The sequence below is a fragment of the Acanthopagrus latus genome, chromosome 17 (genome assembly GCF_904848185.1).
Source record: "Acanthopagrus latus isolate v.2019 chromosome 17, fAcaLat1.1, whole genome shotgun sequence".
Classification (NCBI taxonomy): domain Eukaryota; kingdom Metazoa; phylum Chordata; class Actinopteri; order Spariformes; family Sparidae; genus Acanthopagrus; species Acanthopagrus latus.
Genome location: NC_051055.1, coordinates 797006 through 818684, shown reverse-complemented (window position 1 = coordinate 818684; position 21679 = coordinate 797006). Strand labels below are relative to the sequence as shown.

Genomic DNA, 21679 nt, shown 5'->3' with positions numbered 1-21679 from the left:
CTAATGACAGAATATCAAGGATGCTTACGTTGCCCGGATTGGTGTCACAGAGGCCCCACCTTTGAGCCAGGCCTGGGGTTGGGGCTCGCAGGCGAGCACCTGGTGACTGGGCGCAGCTCGAATGAGCAACGTGGGCCCGCCCTCCAGTGAGCTCACCACTCACAGGAGGGTTCAGAAGGGACCCAATCGCTGGACGGTGACTCTAGCCATGGGGACATGGAATGTCACCTCGCTGGGGGGGAAAGAGCCTGGGCTGGTGGGGGAGGTTGAGTGGTACTGGCTAGAGATAGTCAGGCTCGCCTCCACACACAGTCTGGGCTCTGGAACTGAACTCCTTCAGAGAGGCTGGACTCTCTTCTATTCTGGAGTTGTCCACAGTGAGAGGCGGCAAGCTGGTGTGGGCTTGCTCAGCTCAGCCGCCATGTGTTGGAGTTTACCCCAGTGAATGAGAGGGTCGTTTCCCTGTGCCTTCGGGTCGGGGATAGATCTCTCACTGTTGTCTCGGTGTATGGGCCGAACAGCAGTGCAGAGTACCCGGCCTTCTTGGAGTCCCTTGGAGGGGTACTGGAGAGTGCTCCAACCAGGGACTCCGTTGTTCTATTGGGGGACTTCAACGCTCACGTGAGCAGCGACAGTGTTACCTGGAGGGGTGTGATTGGGAGGAACGGCTCACCGATCTGAACCAGAGTGGTGTTTTGTTACTGGACTTCTGGGCTAGTCACAGTTTGTCCATAACAAACACCATATTCAAGCATAAGGTTGTCCATATGTGCACGTGGCACCAGGACGCCAGAGGTCAACTTTGTGGTCGTGTCATCTGACCTCCGGCCGTATGTCTTGGACACTCGGGTGACGAGAGGGGCTGAGCTGTCAACTGATCACCACCTGGTGGTGTGTTGGATCCGCTGGCAGGGGAGGAAGCTGGACAGACCTGGCAGACCCAAACGTATTGTGAGGGTGTGCCGGGAACATCTGGCGGAACCCTCTGTCAGGGAGGTCTTTAACTCCCACCTCCGGGAGAGCTTGGACCAGATCCCGAGGGAGGCTGGGGACATTGCTGGGGACCATGTTCTCCACTTCTATTGTTGACGTGGCTGTCCGGAGCTGTGGCCGTAAGATCTCCGGTGCCTGTCGTGGCAGCAATTCCCAAACCTGGTGGTACATTCCGGAAGTAAGGGATGCTGTCAAGCTGAAGAAGGAGTCCTATTGAGCCTGGCTGGCCCAGGGGACTCCTGAGGCAGCTGATGGGTACCGGAAGGCAGCACGGGCAGTCGCGGAAGCAAAACCTTGGGTCTGGGAGAAGTTCGGGGAGGCCATGGAGGAGGACTATCGAAGAAATTCTGGCAAACCATCCAGCGCCTCAGGAAGGGGAAGCAGTCCTCCACCAACACTGTTTACAGTGTAGGTGGGGAGCTGTTGACCTCGACTGGGGACATTGTCGGGAGGTGGAAGGAATACTTTGAGGATCTCCTCAATCCCACTGACATGCCGTTCATAGAGGAAGCAGAGGCTGGGGACTCATTCATCACCCAAGCCAAAGTCACTGAGGTAGTCAGGAAGCTCCCCGGTGGCAAAGCACCGGGGGTGGATGAGATTCGCCCTGAGTACCTCGAGTCTCTGGATGTTGCGGGCTGTCTTCGTTGACACGTCTCTGCAGCATCGCATGGCAGTCGGAGACAGTGCCTCTGGACTGGCAGACCGGAGTGGTGGTCCCCCTATTCAAAAGGGGAACTGGAGGGTGTGTTCCAACTATCGGGGGATCACACTCCTCAGCCTCCCTGGGAAAGTCTACTCCAGGGTACTGGAGAGGAGAATTTGGCCGATAGTCGAACCTCGGATTCAGGAGGAAAAATGCGGTTTCCATTAGGGCCGCAGAACACTGGACCAGCTCTATATCCTCCGCAGGGTGCTTGTGTGTTTTGTGGACTTGGAGAAAGCATTCGACCATGTCCCTCGTGGCATTCTATGGGAGGTGCTCCAGGAGTACGGGGTCGGAGGCCTTCTGTTAAGGGCTGTACGGTTCCTGTACGACCGGAGCAGGAGCTTGATTCGCATTGCCGGCAGTAATTCAGACCTGTTCCTGGTGCATGTTGGACTCCGGCAGGGCTGCCCTTTGTCACCGGTTCTGTTCATTTTTTTTATGGACAGAATTTCTAGGCGCAGCCACAGGCCGGAGGGGGTCTGGTTTGGGACCCACAGGATTTCATCTCTGCTTATCGCGGATGATGTGGTCTTGTTGGCTCCTTTGAGCCAGGACCTCCAGCATGTCCTGGGGCAGTTTGCAGCCAAGTGTGAAGTGGCTGGGATGACAATCAGCACCTACAAGTCCGAGGACATGGTTCTCGACCAGAAAAAGGTGGCTTGCTCCCTCCGGGTTGGGGGAGAGTTACTGCCTCAGGTGGAGGAGTTTAAGTATCATGGGGTCTTGTTCACGAGTGAGGGAAGGATGGAGCGTGAGACTGACAGGCGGATCAGTGCAGTGGCCACAGTAATGCGGTCGTTGTATCCGTCTGTCGTGATGAAGAGAGAGCTGAGTCGAAAGGCGAAGCTCTCAATTTACTGGTCAATCTACGTTCCTACCCTCACCTATGGTCATGAACTTTGGGTCATGACCGAATGAATAGGATCCTGGATACAAGTGGCTGAAATGAGTTTCCTCCGCAGGGCGGTGGGGCACTCCCTTAGAGACAGGGTGAGAAGCTCGGTCACCTGGGAGGAGCTCGGAGTAGATCCGCTGCTCCTCCACATCGAGAGGAGCCAGCTGAGGTGGCTTGGGCATCTGTTTCGGATGGCCCCGGGACGGGAGGTGTTCCTGGCATGTCCTGGTCGAACCCTATTGAGTTTCTGCTGGTTTATTATTATTATTATTATTATTATTATTATTATTATTATTATTATTATTGTTATTATTCTGCTATCGGACACTTCATAATAAACCGGCACAAATTCAGAAGGATTCTACCCCTTCGGGGTCAGCCCACAGAACACAGAGCAAGTTGGTGTGAAAGTTAGCGCTGCTAGGCTAACAGCTGATCGGCGAGGCTAACAGGTGATCAGCGGAGAGAGTTAGAGGGGGTTGACTTGCAGCACTTCAACATGTGTGTTTTTTTTCTGCTTGGCAAGCCGACCAGACCTGACATGGGGGTGTGGCAGCATCGACAATTCCATTTTTTAATTTCAAGTTCAGCGCTGTGACTTAATTTCGGTCAATTTCGATTTCAAATTAAAATCGTTACACCGTTATTTGCCACAGATTGAGAGGCGGTGATATTCGCGCCAGCGTCCTCTCGCATGAGGGTTGCCATGGAACTGAGTTGTACTTGTGTGCAATGACAATTACGGAATTCTGATCTAAGATACAAGTTGTCATGTGATACATTGTTAGTATGGAGAAACCCTTTGTATGCATCAGCACTACTTATCTCAAGACGTTTTTAGGTACCGTGATGGGTGAAATGTATTTCCAGTCGGTAAAACATTTCACAGGAAAAAACATAATGCTCTTGATTCTTGTCGCAAGAAGATATTTGAAAATAAAGCAAAAACATATTTTAACTAAATACCTGCTATCGGAAACTTCAGTCTCTAAACAGGTTGAACGCTGTTAGCCTATGCAAAGTTCCATGACTTAACTAGTGCTTTTCCTATACCCTGTTAGCTACAGTCTCAGTGTATCTTATAGTCCTTAGCCAGCTAGAAACTGCTTACTGTCCAGCCTCAGTGCCTTCATGTTATGTTTCTTGTATGACTTTTTTGGAAAAGATACACTGAAATGGGCAAAACAAATAAAAAATGAATGCATGATGGTTAAATATCTTTTCAGCTCAAAAACATGTGGTGGAGACAGACATGTGTAGAGAAAGTATAACAATTGCTTCTTATAGTTTACTGTTCACATGATGTGTGAGGATGTGTTTCTTGTCTGTTTCTGTTATATACATTATATTTTCATGAACAAAAAACAAAATGCAGCCTTTCATTTTCTTTATATTCTTTATGTAATTTAAATAATAAATAATTTAGATTGAGTGTGTTTTTTTCAGGGCGTTGTGCAGTCTGATGGCACCAGGTAGGAATGATTTTCTGGGCTTCGTCTTCAGGCAATTGGGTTGAATGAGTCTGTTAATGAAGCTGCTCTTAAGCTCTTCCACAGTTTTGTGGAGGAGGTGAGAGACATTGTCCATGATCTCCAGCAGTTTTACCAGTATCCTGTCCTCCGCCATCTCCTCCAGGTTGACAAGGTTAGAGCTTGTCAACCTGGACCCTACCTTTTTAATGAGTTTATGTAGTCTGGTTGCATCCTTTTCCTTGATGCACACACCCCAGGACACCACAGCAAAGAAGACTGTGCTTGCAACAACAGACTGATAGAACATCTGGAACATCCGGTTGCAGACAATGAAGGACGTGAGCCTCCACATGAAGTATAGCTGGCTCAGGCCCTTCTTGTAGTTGCAGTCCACTCCAGTTTATTGTCCAGCACCACACCCAGGTATTTGTATGTATCCACAAGGTCAACGTCTGTCTCACCAGTGCAGACTGGAGAGGGCAGGGCCTTGTCCCTCCTGAAGCCCATCACCATCTCTTTTGCCTTTGGACGTTCAGCTGCAGGTGGTTCTACCCACTCCACTTTACAAAATTGCCGACTGGGTCCCTGTACTTATCCCCCCTTCCATCCTCTACATGCCCCACGATGGCCATGTCATCAGAGAATTTCTGCAGATGACATGACTCACTGGGGTACTTAAAATCTGCAGTGTAGTTGATGAAGAGGAAGGGAGACAGCACAGTTCCCTGGAGGGTGCCGATATGGCCAATAAGACAGTCAGACACACAGTTTTGTAATCTCACATACTACTGTCTGCCCATCAGATAATAATCAACCCATGTGATGAGGGGCGAGTCTAACCCCAACAAGGGGCTGATATGTAAACTGTAGGGGAAGTGCGAGAACCTCTCCATGACCTTCATGATGTGAGAGGTCAGTGCAATAAGCCTGTAGTCATACAATGCCACAGGATGTCCTTTTTAGGACACTGGAACGAGGCAGGGTGTTTCCCAAAGCACTGGCACTCTCTGAGGGCGGAGGCTCAGGTTGAAGAGGTGGTGGAGAAGGAGGTAGTGAAAGCTGGTGTCTGCTGCAGGGGTTGGTGTGGGGCTGCGGGGGTTGATCAGATGTGGTTGAAGTCACCTGTGATGATGACAAAGGCTTCGGGATTTAAGTGCCATGGTCACAGCGGGCATGACATCACTTGCAGCATTGGCATGAGCTTGATATCTGGGTCAATATAGGTCTGCAGAGGTGCTCTTTCACGAAGATGAGCCCGGGGTGACACCGCCTGTTGTTCACAGGGACAACGAGCCCTCCTCCTTTCTTCTTGCCGCTTGTGGTGGTGTCTCTGTCGACTCAGACTGTGGAAGCCGGTGATGGTGGTGTTGGAGGCTGGTATCTGCTCGTGTAGCACATGATACTGGACTCTCTGTACAAGAGCTGTAATGGGGCCTTAAAAGTCAGGCCAGACAAGGCCTGAGCCTAACAGAATTCGGCCTGAGCCTGACAACTACATTTTGATTGACAGCTTTTTAAAAGCCTGAACCCATTTACTGCCCAACATTATTCAAATGTGCGCACATAGCTCTTTTTCCTTTTGTCAAGCATGAGTCATTTATATATTTCTTAACATCATTTATTCATGACTAACTTGTGTTATAGGCCACATGGAAGTTGGAACAAAGAAATGAAATAAATCCTCTGTAACATCGTAATATCTCAGCATTCTAAATAGGCCTAGCCATACACTTGCTAAAAATGGATCTTTCTCAACAAATTAAATCAAGATATATTCTAAACTAAGATAGGTATTTAACAATAATTAAATAAAACAAATGTTTCATAAAATTGAAATTAGGCCTAAGACAAACCAAAACGGGACTTGCTTGCGGCTGCCGCTCTCCACAATCACCTATACGAATATAAATAGGCCAATGCGCCAATAAAAAGGAGCCTTTCTTAACAAATTAAATTGAGATCAATTCTAAATTAAGATGGGTATTTGGCAATAATGAAATTTAGATAAAGGCTCCATGGGATCTGCTTTGCCACTTCTCTCCACAATCCGGCCTCAACGCGACGGTGAACAGCAGCTGAAATTTAAAAAAAGAATAATGCCAACATTAGCCTATATACCCTGTCTACATTATGCATTTAAAGGTCCCATATTATACTGTTTTTCATCAATTTCACACAGCTGTCAGAGGTCCAACAACAACAGTGTATTTGATATGCATTGCCCCAAACCCATCCGTGGTTCTGAATTTCAGCTTTCTAAAAGTCGCTCTACTGAGCTCTACTGAGAGCAGGCTGTTTCTGTGCCTGCACTTTTAAATGCTAATGAGCTCTGTCTGTCAACACCTGCCTTGCCTGCTACACGAAGTTGTTAGCACAGGCATACAAGCTAACACGAGCCGCAGCCGGCACCACAGTCTATTCTGTTCTTCTGTGGCTAGGACAGAATATAGGCACTTATATGTTGTTTCACAACCAACAACAGATCAATTTGCGTGTCTAGCTCTGAGCGACGACATTGTGAAACACTGCTATCTTACAGCTGGACACCCTGAACTTCACCTCGGGGATGAATGCCCCCCTCTTGGATATCTCCTATCACCGTGCAAAGAAGGCCTGTCTATGTAAATGACTCCTTTTGTTACGTAGCGAAAGTAGCTGAATCTGAACAGCCTGTAGGAGCGCAGGAATCATTTGTTTTCCTTATTCTGGGAGTTGGCAGGCCCAGGGAGGACAGGTTTATATATCTAGAGACCAGAGAAAATGTGTTTTTCATAATATGGGACCTTTAAGACTCAATTCATATTTTGTTATAATTTGAAAAACCTTTACTCACCAAGATTAGGCTACATGTTTTTGTGGAGGAAAGTTATTGAATCCACTGTAGACGGCTTCAGCGCAGTCCTGCGCCCACTGAGGATGTGTCCAGCAGCACTGAACACCCTTTCACTGCTGCCGGCTGCGATGCATAGTATTGATTTGGCTAATTTTGCAAGTTTTGGGTAGGATGGTTTGCTGGTCTTCCACCAGCCAAGAACATCTATTTCATTTTCCATGACAGCCATTTCAATTTAGCGAGTGTCCTTGTCATCTTCCCAGTCAGCTTTCCTTACATTTTCCCACTCCGCAAAATTCACCCTTTTTGCCGGAAGAGTGGGTTCGACTCCAAAGAACTCTGCAGCCATGGCTTGGAGAAGACTGTGGGCATAAGCATGTGCGGCATTCCTGTCTGAGAGTGACAACATTCTCAGCTGGTTAAATTTTGGCCAAAGGAATCCTGCGATCTTGTAGCGGTCCTGTATTATCACTTTACGCTTGAGCCAGTCTTTGTGCCATTTACGCACAACGGCTTGTTGGGGGCACTGGGCTAATAGTGGCGTTTCAATTTCTCACACCAGAGACACACACGATTAAGTGTTGGATACTCGTCTCCCTCAAGTTACCGCTGTGCTTCATAGAACGGCTTCATAAAGTCTGTAAAAAAGCCCAGTGTGTCCAGTGCTATTTTCTCAAAGTTTGCCCCCTCATCAGTCACTCATACAATTTTGCTGAAAGAGGAAGTGTCAAGTCCAAACTTTGTCACCAGTAGTTTCAATATCTTCCTCTTCTGCTATGTCAGTGCACCTCTTTGCAATTGTCACATGGCAGGAAATTACAGAGTTTATGGAACCCTCCCATATGCAACCCCAACATTAATTAGATCTTGCTCAAGCTGTTCAAACCCCTCACCATTTACGATATCAAAAGGCCCAATGTCTTTACAGCAAAAGCTGACACACTTCTCTGTCACTGTTTGTTTCACCTTTGTAGGGATGGGTTTTGATGCTGTTACAAACGATGTGGTTGTAGGTTGATCCTGGGCACTGGCAGGTGTTTAATGCAAGCCCAAGCCCAGCACAAGCCTGTGTAAAATGACAGAAATTAAGACCAAACCTGTCGGGTCCCATCGGGTCCCGTTGGGTTCGGGCAAAGATCTTCAGCTCTACTCTGCAGCCTCACCATCTCCTCCTTTGCTCCTCCAGTACTGTGAGTCTCTCCCCAGCTAAGAGAGTCTGGGGCCTCTTAGGCCTTGCTTTTCTCTTTGGCACCAAGCTAAGAGCACCAGCTAAGAGGGTCTGGGGCCTCTAGCTGGTTGTAAAGCCGGTGGCAATTTATCTGGTGTTCAATTTAACTGGTGAGATCCTAGAATCCCATCTGGAGAGGGGTCCTAAGCCATGTCCACTAACCAGGAAAAACATTCAGATCACCCTGCTTATCAATCCAGGTCATGTATACGTAAATCTATTTTGATGTGGCTTGAACACTACTACTCCACACGGAAATGCCAGGGTCTGCGACCTGCAAACCACTGTTCAACGAGCGCTACAGAACACACAGTGACAGTGTAGATGACTGTGTCGATGCCCGCCCAAAGAAATGCAACTGTCAATAAATCGTCCAAAAGTGCATGTTGTCGATCTTTTATCTTTGTCGTGAATGGCTGTTCTCACAAACAACTCATGGGTGGAACAGTCTGAGGCATTTTTGTATGCCGAGCTACTCGAGAGCAGCGTGGAGACAGCTGTTAGATGTGGCGTTAAGTGTGCAACATCCAGGATAACTTGTGACACTTGTTACCACTGAGTATTTCTTTCATTCCGCACTGTGTTCAAATGGTTACTTAAAGCTGTCGTTCCCAGCAGCATACATCGTTATTGAGCTGAAGCCAAGTCAATGTGAAAACTGACTGTATACACAGCCTGCTCGTCAAACAGTCTGTAGAGTATGTTGACATTAGAGCTGCATGATACATCATTTGCGCTATAAATTGATACAGACCTGCACCCGAAGGAAAATAAGACACGCAAGTTGTAAAAATGAAAGTAAGCCAGTGTGAGGAATGGGAGTTTTGGGAGGGTGCAAGCACGCATGAATGAGCTCATATGAAATATAAATGCTTATCATTTTGAAATGCAGGCATATTTTTGTATACGTGTCATTAATAATGATTTTTTGGGGGGGGGGTTATTTGCACATGACGCCTTGAAAATGGCAATCACAAAACCTGACCCGCGCTCTCCAGGCGTTCGACCCGATCCGCACCCGTGTCGGACACAGTATATTATTTTTCACCCGTTTCCTCCAAATTGTGCGGGTTACCCGCGGGTACCTAGACCCGTGCAGGACTCAGCTCAGTATGACGAATGCAAAGCCAGATCTGACTGTCATCCAAAACAAAAAACAGATTTCAGTTGTTGAATAACCTGTTTATCACTCATTGTTAGCTACTTAATGTAATTTTGAAGCTAGAATGTTCCATTTTAAGTTGGAGAGATCAAAAGGTTCAAAGTTTTGTTTATTGTCATTCAATTCAAGTTTGCACATGATGTAATAAAACACATGCTCAGGTCCCAGCACAATAAAAGCAAGCCATAAAAGATAACAATGAGAATATCTCTAAAACACAGACAGAAGCCATTCCTGTATTTTTCCTGTATTTTTTCACATCACATTATATATCGCAGGGTTAAAAAAATTTCAATGTAAGCTTTTTCCAATATCGTGCAGCCCTAGTTGACATCCAGCCTGAACTAAGCGTGAGGTCAGTCAGCTGTGGCAAAGCATGAGGCACCCAGATCAACCTGTGATACAAACACCTGTATCAACCCTTAACTATGGTTCATAGGAAATCTCAGACATGCACCTCACTCTTCTCAAGGTATAATGATGAATATCAAAAGGGAGGGGTTGACTCCTCACCAGAAGTTAGGGCAGGTTCTCCCATTCTGCGATGCTTGAACCTTGAGAAGTGAGGAGACTGGTGACAGACTGTTGTCGAAGATATGCTGCCACTTTCAACAGTCTTTACCCAGATAAAACATACAAGAACTTATGTTAAACACAATAAACATTAGTCAAAGGGCCTTACAGTCTAGGCTATGAGCATCAATAAACTGTCACACCGGCGTAGCTTCCAGTCTCCAGGATAAAAAAAACCTTTACAAAAAAGTACAAAAAATGTAACCAGGAGATATCCAATCCGGTGAAAAAGCATCTTGTTGTGTGGATATAGTATTGATCCACAACACAGTGTACAAATAAGAAATAAAAACAAGCTTAAAACACTATAAAAACTCAAGTAAACTACAAAGTACCAGGAGCTGCTACGATAGCCTGCCACTGACAGGGCACCATCTTGATCATCTTTTAACATTTCAGAGTGTGATGATTAAAATACTGATTATACAGTCACATCACCAAGCTGTTGCTAAGGAAAACAGACAGCTTCAGCTTCAAGTGACTTCCAAAGACATCCATTGAAGTCTCTAATCTGTTTTAGTTATCAGTTATTAACATCTTTCACTACTCAAAGTATATTACTAATGTAAATTTCCTCTTTTTCCATTTGCAGTTGCTGGCTCAGACCAAAAACATAATGTGTCCACAGTTGAGCATTTTAACACTGTGGTTATTGTAATTACAATGTTAGAGCTACTGTGACTGTGAATCTGACTACAAGGGGCCCAGCTGTTTAGTTTTTAGTTGTAGCACACAGTAAACTAGCGTCAGTAAATACAGGCCTGTTTGCTCACAGACAGTTAATGAACCCTTGTAATGAAGCAGACCTGGCACAGAGGACAGCCTTTGCTGCAGGCCCACAACAAGACATCTGTGGGATTCACATTGCACATTGCAATAAAACAAAGTCCACCAACATACCGTGTACCAAGTTACCTCTCACTCATGACCCATCAAAATGTTGAAGCTGAACTGAAATTTTGTCATCAAAAGCGAGAAGTGACAAGCATCTAAGTCTAACAGGTAACATGGATGCTGAATTTAAAAGTGAGCGATGACACCACGCAAGTGCTGCACATGCCACCAATGTGTCCAGCCTGTTATGACCATGCCTTTACAGGTCAGAGCTGTTTTAGCTGCACAAGGGGAACCTCCACATTATTAAGTAGGTGGTGCTAATGTTGTGGCTGATTGGTATAGAAACCCAGGTGTTTTGCAGTGGAGCTTACCATAAGAGAACACTTACACTAATCTGTGCATAATCACACTTTTCAGCGTCCACCTTGATTGACAGACGTGTGTGAGAACTGCAGCTGGGTGATGTGCTCAGGAAGGTAAAAATAGAGCCGTTCCTTGCCTCAATCACATTCTCAGGGTGGCTTGCAGATGAATTGAACACCACCCTGTTGGGTTTTCCAGCTGTAAATATCCAAGGCAGACACACTACCCCTCTGCTTCGAAGATCCCTGGAACCCCATGAGATGTCCTGCCTGTACAGACTGCATGTCCAGACATGGGTCACTAAGTGGAAATTTTATATCATTGGGATCTTTTAACTGGAGGTCCAAAGTAATTTAACAAAGTAAGTGCTTGAAGTCCTGTTCAAGCACTTGCTTCAGTTCCAGGGTTCTCCCCAGACAGTGGAACAGTAGCGCTGCGCCAATATACTGCTAGCTCATTGCCACTATACTCATTTTCAATGTCAGCTGCTTTGTAGCGGGGTGACGAGTGAGCGTCCGTCCGTCCATCAGTCCCCCACCAGACGGCGAGGAGTGTCCCCCCCCGCCCCGTCCGAAGATAGCAAACCCCACCCCCCCTATGTATTTGACATGAGTAAAAGTACCAGCTATCTCCCTAAATGTCCTCAGAACCAAACTGCAATTGTTACATGAGGCTGTGCTTAGTGATTTTTAATCTGAAATAGCCATCCTGCAACAAGAAATCAAAAAAGATATCTACTCTCTCTGTGAGGAAACCAAAGTGGATGTATGTTCCACCTGCTCTGAACTAGCTAACAAGTTAGTCTCACTCCATGCTGCACAAATGGAGTTTTCACAAGAAAAATACCAATGGAACTCCAGTGCATATCTTCCTGGATATGTGCACAGAGGTCGGGAAGCTGCAGGTTGCATTCAATTGTCTGAAAGCAAAGCTCTGGGATGGGAAGATAGACTGCAGCCTGTATTATCTAGCCAACCTTACACTCACCATAGAAAAGGACAAGGTACACTTTTGATCTCTCCTCAGGCAGCAGAAGACTTCTACAACAAGAAGATTGCTGTAATGGAACAGCACAATGATTGACCCCCAATTGGGGGACCTTGGAGTTTTTAACCCTAACCCCTAACCCTAGAAAATTGGCTTGGGTTAATAAGCTTTGTGGAGTAGTCGATCAGCTGGCTCACCAGTTAACTAACTGACTGGCTTGCATTACCAAGCACAGCGTGCTAACATCAACTTACTGTCCATTTATCCAGTCAAATATTGTGTTCCTGCCCTCTCTGAGGTTACACATGGAAGAAGTGACTCGTTTACATTTTATTGGGTAACGGACCAGATAATGTCAACAATTTATAAACTCATTATTGGGTGAGTGCTATCATAAACACCAACATTGTTGCAAGTACAGCTAAATGCCTTCATTTATTGGCAATGCAAATGGACTGCTGAGTGTACGATTTATCTATATTAATCATGAAGTGTTTGCAGGTTTACACATAGCATTGTTGGGTAGAGCTGTCCATGTTTGAGTTCTTTATTTTGACATCACTTACTAAGGTGCACCATGCCCAGAATTCTTTTTTTTTTCTTTTCTTTCATCCCTTTGAAAACGACATGTTCCATCAACATGTGAAGTTTTTCCTCACTTGAATCGAGGGTATAAGGGTTAGGGTTAGGGTTAGGATGTTGTTCACTGTACAGACTGTAAAGCCCATTGAGGCAATGTGATTGTGATTTTGGGCTATATAAATATAATTGATTTGATCTGATTTGACTTTGGATGGTTCCTGTACTTTTTTATTCAGTTGAATTGAACTAATTGACATGTTGTTATAATATTTTAAAATATTCAACTGTGAGTTTAGGGTTAAAAATAACTTTCTAGTGTTAGGAAGCTACAAGCTTCTTCAACTCTGGTGGGGAAAAGTAAGGGGGGTTAGGGGTTTGCTCCAGCTGGGGTCTCTGTGTTCTCCCTTCTTTCCCTTTCTTTTCTCAAAGTTCAGGTGGTAGTCAAGACTTCTGCTCAGTGTTTTTATTTTATCTACCTTCGACCTAGCTTATGGCTACAGCAGTACAAAATAGGACTACAGGGGAAAGTTTCTACATTAATGACAGAGATCTGTACTAGTTCCGGACAAATTACATTAAATCAACATGTAATTAATGATGAATTCAAATTATTTCACTCCAATCCGTCAGAGATGCTCAACTAATTGACAGCTTTTTCAGCAAATCAAATAATGTACCCACTATGAGCCAAAGACTTATTACTGTACAATTCCAGCCCTTCCACATCTATTCCCAATATTGTGTGGTTATTTCCCATTAACGATCGGGCTCCAGAAGAAACATTAAATACACTTCAATATCAGTACCTGGGGTCACCGTTCTCTGATTTGTTCAAACAGAAATGTAAACATTTTTTTGAACAGCAGAGTTGGCATCAGAGCACACCTAACCAGGGGCATTCAGTGAATGCGGGGGGTCACTGTCTGCCACTCAACAACTCCATATACTATGCAAATACGTGATAAAATCAGTTTCCTGTCAACAATCAACATGCTAATCCATGTCCTATACCAAAACATCGAACGGAGCACGTTTTCATATAGGCACCTCATAGTTTCTCTCTCTCTCTCTCTCTCACACACACACACACACACACACACACACACACACACACACACACAGCCCTCTCTCTATTACGCATGCACACAGCCACCGTGCATCACTGAAACAACATAATAGACCACACAGCCAGGTACAGCTTGAATTCAGACAGAACAAAAACCCATTCAGCTTTAAGTGTTATAAACAAGTATGCCACGGCGGGCAAAGTAAGGTACATTAAGAGCACAGCTTACCTTTAGAAGAGCTGTATGCAGCGAGTGTGGCCACTAAACCTTCAAAGAACGGTGTTTCTCTCAAAGGCCAGCTGAACCAACTGGGCCTTTCTTTTGTGAAGCATTGCACGAAAATACATTTCTCAAGGTGCAGAATGAATTCTTGCACATTGCTGTGGAGGCAATGTGCAAGACCCCCGTCAGTTCTGATTGCTTTTGCAAGCTGAAAGACTGTTCAGCAACTTTGAACTCTGTCTCAATGACATTCACTCGTGACAGGTCCATGATGTGTTTCACACCACTGACGTCAAGAAATGTGGTACTCTCTGGATTTAGTGCAGAAAGCGCACCAGCCAGCAGCGAGTTGAGCTTGCTGAGTCTATGATCCTGGCACTTTTTGTAAATGGGATGTGTGTCATTGTAACTTATGTAACTATGTCTGTGTGGTACCTCAGCACGGTGTGAGTAGCAGGCTCCCTCCACACGCTGCTGCAGCTGCTAGCTCTGCCCGTTGGAAAGAGTGTGGGGTGGACTCAACCATTTCTAAGAAAGAAATAATTTAATTGTGTCTCAAATTGTTCTGGGGGGACAGCTTTACTGGAGGGGGGGTACATGTCCCCCCTGTCCCCCCCGGGATTTCCGCCTATGACTTTGTGGTCCATCTGACATCGTTTTAATAATTCCCTGTCATTTTGTGTCAACACATTCGGCTGTGACTAGGTCTTAGCGAGTTAGGAGTCCTCTGGACTACTTCAAGGTCTCCCAGACTTAGGTGCTACTTTTAGGCCTGAAATGTTTTGTGAATAACTCTTATTTTCAAAAACTAGGAGTCCTAAAGTTACAACTGACACACCCATTATTTTTAGGAGTTGTTCTTAAATTCCCCTGTTGGGAGCTACTTTTAGCCTTAAGATTCTTTGTGAATACAGGCCCTGGTTGAGAATCTTTGACTCCAGCTTTGTTCAGCTCTGCCACAACAGTGTCAGTCAATGTCTGTGCGTCACCTTTATCAGCTGTTGCTATCATTAGCAGGCGCTCAGTAACCTCATATGATCCATTCACAAATCTCAGGACAACTGATATATTTTCAATCTCTGTTGGGTCACGAGTTCCAGCCACTTTCAGAGTATAAAATTAATCGCTTACCTCTTCCACTATAGCCTTAGTTACCACACTGCTGAGTGTATTAATAAATTCATTTTGCATGTCGTGACAGGTGTATGTGGCGCTGCAAGGGACTGTTTTCACAACATCCCCCAGTTCAGGGTCCTTTTTAATCGTGTAGTCCAGTAATGAGAGGGAAAGTCCACTCCCTCCCTCAGACATGTTATCAAAACCTTCTAATTTTCCTCGTAGGGGCAACTGGTTTTCCTCCAGAAATCCCACAACATAAATCAGTGAGGAAATGTAATACCTGTTTTTTTGAAGTTGCTCTGAATTGACAAGTGTCAAAAAGTGCTTGAAAAGTGCTTGAAAAGAGCTCCTTTGACGATTCACGTCTAAGCAATCCTCGATCTCTCTCCACTGCGTTTTCCCATTTACGAAATCCCACAATGACAAATACATCCTCCTTTGGGTGCTAAACTGCCGACAACAAAAGCAAAATGCTGCATCCACTTTGACGCTGTATTCAGGCCAGTCATGGTTATGGTACCAAGTAGGTACAAATGAACGCTTCCTCCTACTGAAAATGCTGGCTGGGTAATGTTGTAAAACAACTTGATTAGGCTGTTCAGTCCCGAGATCATCAATGGTTTGTCTTCGGCATCTAGCACTCCCGCTAGCCGCAGCTGCATCGTTGCCATGGTTGCTGCTCTCACGGCTAACGTTAGCTGCTCCTGCTCTTCAGAAGTGGCGGCTCTGGGTGCACACGCTCCCTCTTCTGCCGCCGGCAGAGCCAAAGGAAGCCTTACAGAAGCAGCAGCACCACCATGTTACCACTTTCTGATATCCATTTATATTTTTAGCAAATGTTCAATGGCTAAGTTAGCTCACTGTGAGCTCCGTGCGCTCTTATTTTGGCGTGATGACAACATCAACTTGACATCGTCAAGCCTTCAGGTCATAGGTTAAATGTTCAACACCCGACCAATGATCAATGCTGTTTTTCAGATTTTTTTTTTTATTATTATTTTTTAAATCTAGTCATCACTGTTTAGTGACTTAAATAAATCAGTTAATGTACAAAATAATAAAATATAAAGATTAGAACCAAAAGGCTGGACTGCAGGCAGGTGAGGGCAGAGGAAAGGGGGGCACTGCCCACAAATGCCCCCCCCCCCGATGCCGACCCCGTTGAACAGACAGAAAGATACATCATAAAGTGGTCAAATCCTCCTGTATATTAGAATATTTCGTTTTTATATTTAATTTAATACCTTGAACTAATTCTATTCCAGCTGTATGTTTAATTTTGAAAACCCCAATAAAAAGAGTAGGAGCAAAAAAAATAATAAAACCTCTAAGCTACCTTTTAGCTAAAGCAGCTAAAATGCAGAGCAAGGGGTTATGTAACCTAAAATGCCATCCACAGAAAAGAAGCTATGGTATGTCCAAACCATTCAGCCTTATCTACATGTTATATCCCTCTAGCTAGGGATAATAATTATGCTAACGAGTCTACCATTGTGATATTCAATTACTAGTAAGAGTTATGGAGTAAGATAACCATCTAAAAGACGTGCATGATTCTAACAATTTGTAATCGTAATGTTAAACATTTGTATGTCTATAAAATTGTTGTACACAAAATTCTATTGTCATATATGCAAGTCTGATAAATTGTTTGGGTTAGGATTGTTTTTATATCAGTATGAATCTAAAAGCTGTGAGTGCAAAGTCTTGTGAGTACAACTCTAATTTCTACGACTACGAAGTCTTCACTGTGAACACGAATTCAAGTTTGTGGGTAAGAGTAAAAAAGTGTTGAAATGACATCACGTAGGTCACAGGCAGCTCACAGGGGAAAATAATCGAACCCTGATTACTCCAAACATTGCATTGTACCTGTCGTCTGTGAGGGGGGAGGGTCAAGAGGCAAGCTGCCTGAATCTGACCGGACCGAGACTCCAAGACTAAGAGAGAGACTTAATGATACTGTAGCGGAACCACAAGGTCCAAAAGACTGAAATCATCCGGTGCCCAGTGAAGGAAAAGAAGGAAAGATGAGAGAGACGTGAAGAAGATACAGGTACAGTAACGTCAATGTGATGAAGTGAATTAAATTAATGGTTTAATGATCGCAGTTACCGTTGTTGGAGCAGAGTGTTAGTTTGCTAGCTTACTTTGGACGTTAGCAGCATTGTTTAATAATCAATAAAAAACTGATTTGATGTGTGTTAATGTTACTCCACCTTAATCAGGGACGTTTGGAAAGTTAACATTAGGCCTGTTCAGGTGTAATTTGGACGGTATCTTTCCGGCTTGTATGTTAGTTAAAATGCTATTATTTTTCCATCCCCTTTGCAATAGCGTGGTCGTAAGCCTTTGGTTTATTGTGTCAAGGTTTATGTTTGTTAAAATTTACATCAGTGTGTTAAAGTGTTGCTTTCCCATATCATTCAGTATATATATATATATATATATATATATATATATATATATATATATATATATATATATATATATATATATATACATACACACACACACACACACACACACACACACACACACCTCATCAGACTACATCCACTTTAAAAATTGGAATGATGGAAGTAGCTGGGTGAGACAAATGATAAGGATGATCAGTGTGTATATATATATATATATATATACACATACACACACACACGCACTGCACTTGCACTCTGGTTAGACTCAATTGTATTGCAATGACAATACAACTGAATGAATCTCATCACATTTTCATTATTAGTCTGTATTAGTCTCATGTATAGCACACATCAAGCACCTATTTTTTTTATTATTATTAAAATGTAATATGCAGTGTCACATATATTTCTCGCTTCAGATGCATTTTAAAATATTTCACCACCACACCAGTAACACAGCATGAGGTGCTCTTGTCCCTCTACCTCAGCACAGCAGAGTGACACAGCATTAGGACTAAAGGCTTAACCAACAGACCTGGTTGACTGGCAATCTCTTCTAACTGACAAGGTGAGATGAGAGTTGGTTCACAGAGGACCAGTTCAAATAAAAAAGCAGTTACACATTTCCCAAAGACAAAGATGGGAGAGTGCCAACATGACTTTTGTAACAAAGTCTTAATCAATGCGGAAAAAATCAAAAGAAGCTGGGAGTATAACATAAAATCTTGAATACATACATGCAGTTTCTGTGTGAGTGTATGAAAATTGTGAAACTGACTACAATGCAAGGGCGCTCCGACTAAGATCTTGCCTAGGGCACCAAATTACTCAGGGCCGGCATTGTGGGTGGAGCTGCCAGCTCAGGTGAAGCATCACAGGTAAAGCCAGTAATGTGTATATCCAATATTTATTTCATAAAATTCTACTATTTAATATAATATACAGTTCATGGACTTACAGACTTACTGCTTTAGCTTGCAAGCTAAATTGACATAAATCTGTCCATCGTATAAGCCCGGGTACTCTGAAGCTCTTTAATTAAGGCAAACATGAACAATAAGGCAAATGTCCCATATAGTTCATTTTTAGCCTCTTTCCATCTGTGCTCCTCTAATCAGAGCGGCATCCATAGCAACAGTCTGTTATATAGAAATTGACACAATCTATGAATCAATAAAAGTTGTATTTTGATCAACATCATGTCTCATATTAATCATTTCATATTTTGCAGGTCAGTGCTAATTAACTAGCACAAGCCAACTTCTAAACTTAAAGTCACCGGCATGTCATTAGCCTACAAGCTAAAGCAGAAAGTCTGTAAGGCCAAGAACTGTATATTATTTTATATAGTAGAATTTTATTAACTACCTGTGATGCTTCACCTAAGGTGGCAGCTCCATCCGGTCCACTGCTGTCAACCATCTTTGGCTTTGGCACATGCACGTTTGGAGTATTATGGGTTCGATTATTTTCCCCTGTGATGTGCCTGTGACCTATGTGACGTCATTTAAGCACTTTTCTACTTGTACCCACAGACCTGAATTCATGTTCACAGAGAAGACTTTGTAGTCATATAAATTAGAGTTGTACTCACAAGACTTTGCACTCACGGCTTTTAGATTCATACTCACATAAAAAAACAATTCTAACCCAAACAATTTATCAGACTCATGTATATGGCAGTAGAATTTTGTGTACAACAATTTTTTTGACATACAAATGTTTAACATCATGAATACAGATTGTTAGAATCATGCACACATCTTTTAGATAGCTATCTTACTCCATAAAGAGTTGAATCAAAGGTTAACACACTGCATTTTGGTAGTTGTTTCATTCATCATTCATAGCAGCTCCATCTCTTGGTGTAAGAAGTGTGAACGTGTGGTATGTGCATGATCCTGATACATGATACATGAGGTAAAAGGTGAGCGACAATACATAATGCATTTAGAGGAAGAAACTAAGATACACAACAGAGATTTAACCAGGGTAGAATCTATAGCATACTACAGAGAACACACCCTCAGGTCAGGATGAGCTACAGACAAGTGGGTTTTAATGTGTTTTGTCTACTTTATGATTCATATTCTTGCTAGTTCCCAGCAGAAAAAGGAGATCTAGATCTTAATGGGAAAAAGCTGAATAAATCAAGGGTTAATCAAGAAAGAATGCATGATGGGAGGATGAGGGGTTCTCATGGTCAGAGGTTCGCAATACCCACCACATGTCCAGGCAGGTGGAGTAGTCTGTGGAACCGAGCAGAACATCTGGAGGCCGGTACCACAGGGTCACCACCTCGTTGGAGTAGGTATGGCTGGGGACCGACTTGGCCCTGGCCAGGCCTGAGGGGAGCAACACAACAACACTGTCTCAGAAAGCATTATCACTGGATGACCTCCACTGAGGCAGTGGAAACAAACCAGCACACTGGAGAGCAGCCAGACTAGGCGCTCTGACGTCGGGTTACACACACAGAAACACATCAAATGTATTCAAGACAAAATGAGATGTTAATTTCCTGTGTTAGAGAAATTGAGTAATTGTGTCGTACTTTACAAAGACACAAAAAAAGAATGCATCATTGCAATTTTTTTGTTTTTTTTTTATATGAAGAATGTGTGTTTGCGACAAAAAAGCAGAAGAACATATTGACAAAAAAGGCTACAGTTCTTGAGACCCACGTTTTTCTTTTTTAAAATTTTTTTTATTGCTGGTTTGGTGAAGGGGTTAATTTTCATACAAATGTGTTCAGCAAGTCATGTAATTGTGTGGTGAGAATAGAATCATGTTTTGCATATTCTATTCACTTTAAATATATGTACACACACATACATCTAGCACATATATATATATACACACACACACACCTCATAAGACTACATCCACTTTAAAAATTGGAATGATGGAAGTAGCTGAGTGAGACAAATGATAAGGTTCAGGTAGTAACATGGCCACTGACAATGAAATGTGGTTACTTTTTCACACTCTCTTTCAAACTCAGCATTGACTGAACAATGTTCTAACGCTGCTTGAACAGTGATGGATGGAAAAGTATAAACAGCCAGCATCCAAAATATTCAGCTCTTGGGTAATGAGGTGCCTCACACAGTCGTGTTTCCATCAAAGCTGATCAAAGCTGAAGCCGATATACACCTGGAGACTACTGCAGAGTCATTTGACGGAGTGAATGCTGATTGTACTCATTCAAAATGAAGACAGAAACCAGGTGTTAGTGGGTGTCAGGGTGTGTGATTTCTAAGTAATTGACATTGGAGCTAATACATTCTTAGAAACTGTTAATCAGATTGAATTAAACAATATTTGTGTCATGTCTGTGTGTTCAGGTGCCTGAGTTATGATTCATAGAAACAGAATGATATAATAATTTATGTGATCAGGCACTAGTTTGAACTTTGCTGCATCCATGAGCTGTGTGCCACAGGCTCTCCTGCAGCTGCAACTGCTAACTGTGTTGGGGAGCGGATGTAGTTCAATTTTGATGTCTGATTTTACTATGACAACTTAACCCAACTGTGAAGTTAACAATTTAACCGATTAAACACCTGCCTAAATGCACAAATATGTCAACAAGTATCTTGTTAAAAATCACATTTATTAAAATAAAATACAAAATACTGTATTAGAAACTATATCTGAATGAAATACAAACAATTTGTAATTTCAGAAAATATAAACTTACATTTTTACATTTCAGACATTGTAACCATTCATTTGTGTTGAATTGTGTTGTCAGTTGTTGAATAGTGAGAGATGGGGCTCCACAGTTACAACAAAGTCATTATTTTGTTTTATTTAGTTTATCATTAGAGATCCCATATTATGAAAAACTCACTTTTTTGGGATTTGGGGTGTTATTTTGGGTCTATGGTGCTGCCACATGCATAGAAACTTTGAAAAAAAGACCATCTGTGCTTTTTTGAGTGAGATACAGATTTCTGACAGTGTCTCTCTGCAGTTTCCTGATGAGCGAGTCAAATTCGGCTTTGGTTACCAATGTCATTGACTGATCATTTGAATATTCCCACCCACCACCCTGTCCCTTCACTGCAAACGTACGGAATTTCCACCCACCAGCTACAGTGTTACCTTCTCAGAGATCCACCATTATGTTATGAAAGCACCATGTCGGAGCCCAACGCGAAGTGTTGTTGGCTGTAAAGATGAGCACACAACACTCCATCGTATCACAACCA

The 21679-nt window shown here is 43.4% G+C and overlaps 1 protein-coding gene across 7 annotated transcripts in view; it reads right to left on the bottom strand.

The window, feature by feature from the left end:
* cdk14 (cyclin-dependent kinase 14) overlaps positions 1-21679 on the bottom strand; it is a 281729-nt gene that overhangs the window by 123557 nt on the left and 136493 nt on the right. For all 7 annotated transcript variants that reach the window (XM_037072890.1, XM_037072885.1, XM_037072884.1 and 4 more), the window contains one exon: positions 19687-19807. In XM_037072890.1, coding sequence (XP_036928785.1) covers positions 19687-19807 — 121 coding nt within the window. The remainder of the gene's footprint in view (positions 1-19686; positions 19808-21679) is intronic.